Source organism: Myotis yumanensis, unplaced genomic scaffold (genome assembly GCF_028538775.1).
Source record: "Myotis yumanensis isolate MYYU_CA2020_CCGP unplaced genomic scaffold, mMyoYum1.0.hap1 SCAF_3, whole genome shotgun sequence".
Taxonomy (NCBI): domain Eukaryota; kingdom Metazoa; phylum Chordata; class Mammalia; order Chiroptera; family Vespertilionidae; genus Myotis; species Myotis yumanensis.
In genome coordinates this window covers 40,573,500-40,583,347 of record NW_027223754.1, presented here as the reverse complement: position 1 = coordinate 40,583,347, position 9,848 = coordinate 40,573,500, and the positions used below count along the sequence as shown (strand labels likewise).

Below are 9,848 nucleotides of genomic sequence, written 5' to 3'. Positions count from 1 at the left end.
AGAGCCAGACCACGGTGCGACAAAGCATTTATCCAAATTCTCCGGGAGGTCTGTTCCTCACACCTACCTGCCTCTTGACATCTGTATTTCGGAAACTTACATAAAGGCAGAGAAACTGGTATAAAGATTTCCCGTATACCCAACCTCTGCCTCAAGAATTACCAACATTTGTCAATCTTGTTTCATGTACTTAGCCTCTTTTTTCCTCCCTCAGGTATTTTAAAAGAAAGTTCATATACCACGTTTTTTCACTCCTGAGTATTTCAATATCCTGTCCCTCCCAGGACTGTTAAACAATAAATACCCAATATTCACTACCAGAAAATCAGCATATTTTTAATACAGATGTGGTACAGAATGTTTAATTACAGCAGGGCAGAGATTCCAGTTAAATAAAATTAAAAACCTTTATTTTCCCCAATATAAAATTACTAAATTAATGTCTCAAAAGAAAATATAACATGGTGAAAGCTTTAAACCACACCATTGTTCACCACAGGGTTTATGATTTACCAATGACATACTCCACCACTTTGGCAAAAGGATGAACTTTTCAAAAACAGTTTAAAAACCTAACATAGCAAAGACTGTGTACATCTCCATATTGCACGTTTTTATGTACAAGAATAAAACAGTAAAGTCAAGTGTCTTGCATATGCTAAGAACAGCACAAATCTGTCACAATTAAATTTAATGCAGAAGCTCATGTGAGGAGTATTAAAAATGTAGAAACATAACACATGTATGTACAGAACGCCGAGACTGTATTAACAAACATTATGTACATGACAATACACTGCATTACTTTAAACTTTTTAGCATAGTTGGGTTTATTAATAGAGGCCTTTGGTTCTAAACTGCTTGACTAGTTTGAAGCTCACATAGTTTCTTAAGCGTTTCTGGTTTTTTTTTTTAGACGCAAGTAAGTAAGTATAAAAGCACTAAACCTCCTGGTTCACTGGTACAAAAATTACAGCGGTCAGATCCCTCAAGTCATCAAAAACTAGTCACAAAAATAGTTCTTGTATTCAACCTGAATGTGCCACAGGAAAAAATATTTTCAAGATTTCCCAGCTTAGCCTAGAGGCAAAGGGCTACCCCAGCCTCAATTTCAGTGCTATGTCCCTGCTATGTTCATTCCAGAACACTCGTTTTTTTCTCTAGGCCATTTATCTTAATACTACTTTGTAAGGAAGAATAAAATCTAGCTTCAGTGTATGAGGGTCCACCACACGCCTCTGTTAAGACATCATGAAAACTTGGAATATTGCCAGAGAGACTTAAAAAAAAAAAATATGTGCCCTCTCCTGACTCCTCTAGAAAATCTGCTATGAAAGAACAGTCCTCTGTTTCTTCCCTCTCCCATTCCCCTGGTTTCTCCTTGTGCTCGGTCTCCCCGTGTCCTGCACGAGCCCAGTGATTAGCTTCGGAAATCATCCTGAGTTTGCAAATGACAAAGCAGGTCCCCACACGCGGTCCATGAGGCGGATCACAGAACTGAGGACGAGCTGGTCATCCCGTGAACCATTGTGCTTGTTGGAGTCCCACTGATGGCATTGAAGATGTGAAGGGAATTCGGTAAAACGCTCGTCTTCTCCTCCAGGGGGCAGATCTTGAGGCACAGAAACACAACATTTACCCAAGTGCAATGCCCTGAACAGCATTTTCCAAAACGGTGCGTTTCATGCAACCCACCGGACTTATCTCATGCAGTGGTAAGTGTTCCTGTGGATGACGGTCTGCTTAGATAGATAGTTTGGTTTTGCCAGTTTTCAGAAGGATTGTGTCGGCTCATCTAGTGAATGATGTTTTTCAGATCAGGATGATAAGGAGAAAGTCCAGAACAAACATGTTTTTGTCTCCTTTACAAGTTAATAAATGGAGAGCCTTCTAGACTCACCAGATGATAAGGTGGCTTGAAGTTTATCTTACACATACTTGATGGGGACACGACCTAGCCTTGTCCCCTGGAAAAGTCTTTTAAGATGAATCTGGAGCATCTGTGTTTCTCTACTGGCTCCTTTTCTCGGGGTCCTACAGATAGGGGCTGCCCCTTTGACCCTGAGCTCGTCTCTTTTTGCCTTCAGTAATGCAGGGAAGGACCCTAAGGGCGGGAAGTGACCGACTGCTAGGCAGAAACTGAGAAGAACATACACACTCAGAGGCTCCCCTGGACAAGCCAAAAGCACGTCTACTCTGGGTTATGACCCTTTTTCTTTAAGTGTTCAAAGGAGTTTAATCTTCATAGTTGTTGAGATAATGGAAAGTTCAAGTTTAGAGCACAGCACTGCATCAGATGTCCATACAATCTGGGAGTTTATTTTAATATTTTCAGCCCATAATTTTTTTCCTACTTTCACCTTTTCTAGTGCCAAATGCTGGCACGCACTGATCAAGCTCTCCATTCTACAGGAATCTGGAGGCCCATGGAAAAGACCCTGCGTGTTTTCCAAACACTTGTGCTCCTGAGGCCCTCACATTCTGGTTAGTTATTCACACACTTATTTCTTTAATCATTTCCTACTTTTCTAAGTGCCCAGAAGAGGGTTGCCTTCTTTTGCACATGCATTTGTCCTTATGCCAACATCTGCAGTTGCCCAAATTCAGGAATAACTTTATGTGAGTCAGTAAATCAAGTTTCAGAAAAATAAAGTTAAAAAAATGACATTACCATCCCATCTGATGTGTGAGCATGAAGGAGGGAAAAAAAAGTAAGCAAGTTAAAGCTCAGACATTTGCTTTCCTACAACAGAAATTTCCTAAGTAAATCATCACATGACATGTTAACTGACACAAATGGTCCTGGCTTCGGTTTTGCAAGACTGAGGCAACAATGCGGGGAAGAGACAGAAGCAGTTCTGTGTTAGCAAGGTGCTAGCACTACCTATAAAGATGGCTCTGCGACTCGGAAGGAGTCACTATGGTTGATGGAGAGCGGACCTCTCTGCAATTATGTGGAAGCTGCTCTTTGACATTTACTGGGTTCCCTGGGCAACTGTCCTCTCTGATGACTACTGGGCCCTCATCCACAATTCTCCTGAAAGGAATTCATACAGGAAGGCAATGATAGCAGTACAATCAGAAAAGATCCCATAATGACAGGGAATATAGAAACAGCCAGGGCTAATCTACTGGGGCACCCAAGTCAGCTTTAAATAGTTAAAAACTGAACAACTCTATTTTTGTAAATGGCAAAAGACATTTAATACAACAGGTAATTCCTTAAACTAACGGGTAAACCCTGTTCTTTCAAAGGACTGGGTGAATAAAGAAAATTCTACCAACAGTATGGGTATTTCTTCTTTATGTGAGAGGGTTTTTTTTTTTGTTTTGTTTTGTTGTTGTTACTGTTGTTTTATGCTAGATTGGGGTGGGGAGGGGCCACCTCTAAGAGTGTGGAAGAGGAGGTAGGAGCTGCTCTCCTCTGGTCACATTAGGTACTAATAGGTAGGCAATCTGTTCCTCGAGCTATTCCTCAATAAACTGTGGTTAGACAGTGGCAGCAGAGTAGAGTGCTACATAATTCTCCAAATCCTGGAAGGTTGTCAGAAGGGTAGGCCATCACAGGGTGTACTGAAGACCCCAACACTTGCTTCCCAAACATGAGAACTCCAGGTGGCACTTACCTGCTCATGCATGATTTCAGAAAGCTCTTTTGCCATTTCCCTATAGTTGGCCTTCATTTCTTCCTGATACTCTAACTGGTCTTCCTTAATCAGACGTTCATTTACCACTAAGGCTTGACCGCAAGCTTCCACAAATTGCCTGAAGTGGTAAAGGAGAGGAAAGAAAGGATGTTGAGGACAAAGAATGAGTCCAAGTGGCAGTGACTCTTCCTTGATTGAGCTCTGAAGCTGTTCATACTTGAAGAGAAAAAGACATTTCTAGTGTGTGCTTTACCTGAAAACTTCTTTAAGCAACTTCACTTTATTGTCCGGATATCTCTTTGTGTTTGTGTCATCTAAGAAAGCTCGGGCATATGCCAATGGACCAGCATTGACCTAAATAAAGAACAAAGTTTTAAAATTATGTTATAAAGAAAATGACCTTTAATTTCAGTCGGTATGCGCTAAAAATGATGTCTGTAGTCATGACCCCTACCCTCCAGGAACTTACAACCCAAAAGAGGAAAGCATGAAGAAAGCTACATGTCATTTAATTTTACCATCTCAGCCATCCTCAGGGCACTGCTGCTGATGGTTCATTCTATGTAGGAAGAACCAAAGCTTGGAAAACATAAGGGCCTATTCAACGTTGAACATCCAATAAGCAAAACACCTGAGATCAGAGCCCAAGTCTTCCTATTGATAACTGGCTACACTATACTCAACCTGATTAGTTCAGTGAAAAACTGAAGAAAAAAAAAAAAAGTATGTATGCCAATTGTTTAAAAACCAACTGTTCACCTCACTGAATTGTATAGGCAGCCATGGACAAACTGATTTGCTATCCTTGAATGGAGTAACCATCGGAGGTGTGTGGCAAGTGCCAAACATTAGGGGCATTTAGCAACAGGATATGTGAACCAGAACCCTGCATATCTCAATTAGCCAAGAAGAGTTCTCGGTTGGGAAGGTCAACGTGGGAATGTAGATAAAAAGAAAGTTAGACACACTGGATGGGAAGGAAAAAGTCCCAGGCAACCGAGACAGCTTGGGAAAGGACTTTACCACGTGATTCCTGCATAATTTCTCCTGGAAGATCTGGTGGGCTTGGGGGGTAATTAAGTAGGGAGGGCCGTCTATCTTTTCTGTTGCTGTTGGTGAAAGAATGGGCTGTGGTTCTGATCCATGGTGTTCAGGACTTACACGGCAACGGCAGCAGATCTGCAGTGTGGGAATTCACCCAGAGGTGGGGAGCACTCTGAGCCAGGATCCGCTAGCTAGCCTAGTCATCACACTGGGTGTGCGTGTGCGTGTGTGCGCGCGTGTGTGTCTGTGTGTGCGCGTGTGTGTGCGTGTGTGTGTGTCTGTGTGAAGATGACCAAAATGACTGATTATCCAAAATGATACAGTTGGCTTTCTGTGTCCAATAGTTCTGCATCTGCAAACTCAACTACCCATGAATCAAAAATATAGTTAAATAAATTACAGTTTGGTTGGAGCACTGTCCCATGCATTAAAAGATTGTGGGTTCGATCCCCCATCTGGATGCATACCTAATGCAACTGATGTTTTTCTCTCACATCAATGCTTCTCTCTCTCTCTCTCTCAAGACATCCTTGGGTGAGGATTAAACAAAACATTACATTGTTGTTGATATGTACTATGTAGTTAAGCCTAAGACGGTTGTTACTGTTCTGAACATGCACAGACTTTTTTCTTGCCATTATATTCTAAATAATACAGTATAATAATTTACATGGTATTGGGTATTATAAGTAATCTGGAGATGATTTAGAGTATACAGGAGGATGTATGTAGGTTATATGAAAATACTACCCCATTTTATGTAAGGGACTTGAGCATCCATGGATTCTGGTACCCTGTGGGTTCCTGGAACCAATCCCCCAAAGATACTGAGGGATGACTCATTCAATTTTAAGAAAATGCAAAGGGGAAAGTTGATGAAATGTCCTAAGGTCTAATGTAACAAGGTCTTGGAGTGCAGCGCCATGGAGCCAGCCCAATGGCTCTGTCCTGCACAACAGCAGCCCCCGTGAGGCTCTCGGTGAAAGAATGACAGAAACGCACAGATAAATTGATACAGCGCATTTCCTCCGACTCTAACGCTGCGTTAACGTTGGTGGGTACACATGTATGAAGTTTATCTTACTTCATCATGCAATTCTTTGCTTTTTAAGATGATTGAGCATCTGTAAAACTCTAAGGTCACAGTCGAATGGCAGGGCACATTTTGTCCTTTAGAAAGCTCAACCAGTCCAGCCCCACCTTTTACTGGCGCCCACACCCTTCTGCTGGCCTTTCGATAGAGGCTGGAGGCTCCTGGGTGACGCTGCTGAGTGGTTTTGTTGCTAGCTGCAGAAACTGTGGCCTCTGGCCCCGTTATGTAATCACTCACGTTGCTGGAATGATTATCATATTCACTTGATAACTTATTTTTGGCGCATAAGTCTTTTGGGCCATAAGAAAAGAGGTTGAAAACATCTATAAATACTTTTGTGGTGAATGACATTTAGAAAAATGTTAGGCAGCAACTCAACATGAATCTCATAAAAAGTTGACAAAAACTGACTTCAGAAAATGAACCAAGGAAACTCCAAAATCTATATATTACAATCTACATGTAACTTTCATAAACACCCTTCTTGAAAGAGAAAAAATATTAGAGATACATATAAACACACACACATAAAACATGTGTTTGAATTACTTACATACACTTAAAAATATCAGTGAAGTAACAGGCATACTGCTCACTGGAAGGAGGTGATTTAGCATTTACCAATTTCATAGGAAACTATATTAAGAAACCTTTTAAAAATGTATTTTTGAAGTGTAATATACACAGAGAAAAGTATACATAATGTAAGTGTATAGCTTGATGAATTTTCATACACTGAACATATTTGTATAATCATCCCCTAAATCAAGGGTGATCTTTTTCATAAATGGTGCACACCACTTGGATAGCTATATGGAAAAAAATGTGTTTTGACCCCTATCTGCTACCACATACAAAAATCTAGATGGACTGCAGGTCTATATAGGAAGGTTAAGCAAAGAAGGAAAATATAAATATGTTTCAAAGATGTTCTTTTAAAAACAGATTTCTTCAAGTGGACATAGATAAAAGCTACCAGTAAAGAATAAATTAATCTATTGGGCTACATTAAAATCAAGATTTTTTATATTAATAAAAAAATACCATTAAGAGAGTAAACTTAAGGTACTTTTTCAGGTAACAAATTTTATAGAAACCAGACAACAATAGTTTTATAAGAAAACCTAGAGCTAATCTTTATATTTAGAAGAGTCTTAATGGTTCCAAGTAGGCACCCAGAATCCCCCAAATTACAAACAAACAAAAACCCAGATTAGTGTGGAGAGCTGTCTCCTGCCCCCGGCAGACAGTTTAGTGAGAACGATACTCTTGCAGATGGGGGAGAGTGGAGAGTGAGGGGTAGGGTGGGGTACCCTATGGTTACTGGTATTAGGAGAAACTGCACAGATACGGGGGGGCAGGTAACGGGAATCACCTGGTAAAGCCAGAGATCTACACTTAGACCTTGCTGGTGCGAATGACCTGAACTATTCCCAAGGTCTTCAGTAAGGAGCCTTCCCCTCGGTTGCCCTGTGGTTTGCTTTGCCCGGCGCCTGGCTCACCTGAACACTGACGCTGCCCTGGAGTTTCAGCTGGAGTTTGATCATGTCCACGTCAGCCGAGGAGCACAGCTGCCGCAGCTCAGCCACCTTCTTACTCATCTCGTCAATGGCCACCTCGATGGGGTTCAGGTCGGTGTGGTGCTGGTACATGACGGGGATCCGCTTCTTCACGTAAGGGAAGCAGTGTATCGCTGCGGAGGAACGGGTCCCAGAATTACCCCATGGTCTGCACGATCTTTACTGCTATCGAGGTAGACGTCATTGTTATCCCCATTTTACAGAGAAGGAACGAAAGCCTGCCACAGTCATACATCAGGACTTCACGGAACCAGAATGCGTGCTGTCCTTCTGTATCACTGTGGATGTCTGGTGACAGGTTGTATCATATACAGTACGGGAGTCGGGTGTTTGTTAACGTTTACTGTGAGAAGTGTATCTTTGAAGAAATTGCTTTATTGTTCCCTCCTCAATTTTCTCATCCATGACTGCCTTGCCTTCCTTGGAAGTTGAGAGATCTGAGTGAACTAGCAGCTATAAGGTGGCTTTGGATATATATATATAAAAACTAAATAGTTTAAAGATATCACATACAGCTTAAGTCCAGAAAAAATATAAGAAAATTCATTTTTATCCACAGAACAACTTTGAATCAAAGTCTGCATAAATCAGAAAAATTAATGAAAAATAAGAAGTGAAGATATATTTCCAAGCAAAGTATTTTATGAACCAGAATGGCAAAAACTGTTGAAGTAGCAATAATAGAGATATTCTGAAACAAATAAAAAAATAAGTAAAAATATTTACTATTTTTTATACATTTTTAAACCAAAAAAATCAATATTGTTTTCATTTATCATAATAAGACACCAAAGAGTTAAGTTTAAAAATGAGCAGAGAAACAGCTGGATCTACTTTGGGTTGTTTCATGTTTCTACTTTGCTGCTTTATATGGTATATAAATACCTGTACTATTCTCATTTAACATAGATTTACTGATAGATCTTTAGATATATGCTTTCTTATTTTTTAGTAAGCAAAAATAAGGCAAGGAGAGTGTGAGTTTGGATTCATTATTATTTATTAAGTGGCTGGGGTTGGGGAATTACTCAGAAAGGACTGGTCACAAGATGAGAAAACAGGCCAGTAAACAGAGTTCCCATGGGCCACATCTGGACAAGGCTGGAGAAGATGTTCAACCTGACCAACCTCCTTTGTCACACACAGGCCTGTTCTAGTCTCTACATGTTTTATCAACCTTAGTCCAAGAGTCTGTGTCTCCTGTTTCTTCTGTGTTCCTTGTGGGCAGTTCCTAAGTCGCAGCACTGGGATGGGTAAATCCAACTAAAACCAAAGGCTCCTCTGAGAAGGTGACCTGACCTGGGCACTGCTGCTTGCCGGCCAAGGACACGGGAAATGATCCTGGGAGCAGAGGTGCACCCGGATGAGGCAGACTGACAGGTGTATGGGGAACTACAGCTTTCTCATTTGTAAGGAAGAAGCACGCGTGGAAACGTTTATGCAGCCACGGCCATGCTAAAACACAGGCCGTTGTTTTGTCACAGTGCTGAGGGCTACGGTGTGGTGGCACCACCATTTCCGAGAGAAAAGCCAGCTCTGAGGATGTGTGTATGTCCATGGATTATACTGATTTCCCGTAGCGTAAGAGTCCTGAGTCCCTGCTTCTTGCAATAATAACTGGAAACTTAAAGAGGTGAAGAGGTACAGTGTGGGGCAAACGTAGGCTTAGAGTTGTATGTAAAAAACAGTTTATTCTCGTATTATTATTTATTAATTATTGCCTTATTTTTCCATATGAACAACCATAAACCTACTTTTGCCCACATGTATAATGTACAGAAAACTCAGTCTGTGCAGGAGCCTACCAGTTCCATGTGATCTGGGACTCTCCCCCGCCTCCCCCCACGCCCTACCTGACTTGCTGGCCTCATCTCTCCTCCTCTTCCTCAGCTCCATCACATCCCCCTGCTGGCCGTACCCTGAAGGTGCAGGGCATGAAGACACCTGCCCTTGGCCTTGGACTCAAACGTCATCTCCTCAATGAGGTCTACCCCATCACCCTACATAAACCACAGTCCACCCCCTCAGCCCCACATTTCCAATCTCCTGTTCCTTTTGTCTGGAACACATACCACCTTCCAACATGGGTACATTTATGCATTGCTTTCTGTTTATCATTTGTCTCCTGCTAGCATCTCATCTGCACAGCCGGAGCTCTGTTTTGTTAGCAAGCCGACTTGGAACACCACCTGTACGCAATCAGTTTTGATGGGTTAATGACTGTATTGCTGCTAAAATGGCTAAGTGAAAGCGCAAAGTGGCTCGGAAGGTGGAAAATTAAGTGACAGACTCAGCGAGCCATCTCTAGTGATCTGCAGCTCTTTAAGAAGGAGGGTGAGGAAGAGACGGCTGAGAAGTGACTGTCCATCTGCTCAGACTGAACAGAAGATTCCAACCTGAGTGGGAATCTAAGCATAATTTGGGAAACTATGGAATAGTGATTGGAAGGAAACTCCAGTGATTGGGTAAAAATCATTCCTAATA

The 9,848-nt window shown here is 41.6% G+C and overlaps 1 protein-coding gene across 22 annotated transcripts in view; it reads right to left on the bottom strand.

Moving 5' to 3' along the window:
* Nucleotides 1-315: 315 nt before the first annotated feature.
* The window catches only part of DOCK9 (dedicator of cytokinesis 9), a 270,967-nt gene continuing 261,434 nt past the window's right edge, over nt 316-9,848 (bottom strand). For all 22 annotated transcript variants that reach the window (XM_070408667.1, XM_070408674.1, XM_070408682.1 and 19 more), the window contains 4 exons: nt 7,287-7,477; nt 3,901-4,001; nt 3,627-3,765; nt 316-1,612 (listed from right to left, as the gene is read on the bottom strand). In XM_070408667.1, coding sequence (XP_070264768.1) covers nt 1,490-1,612; nt 3,627-3,765; nt 3,901-4,001; nt 7,287-7,477 — 554 coding nt within the window. In that variant the 3' untranslated portion in view covers nt 316-1,489. The remainder of the gene's footprint in view (nt 1,613-3,626; nt 3,766-3,900; nt 4,002-7,286; nt 7,478-9,848) is intronic.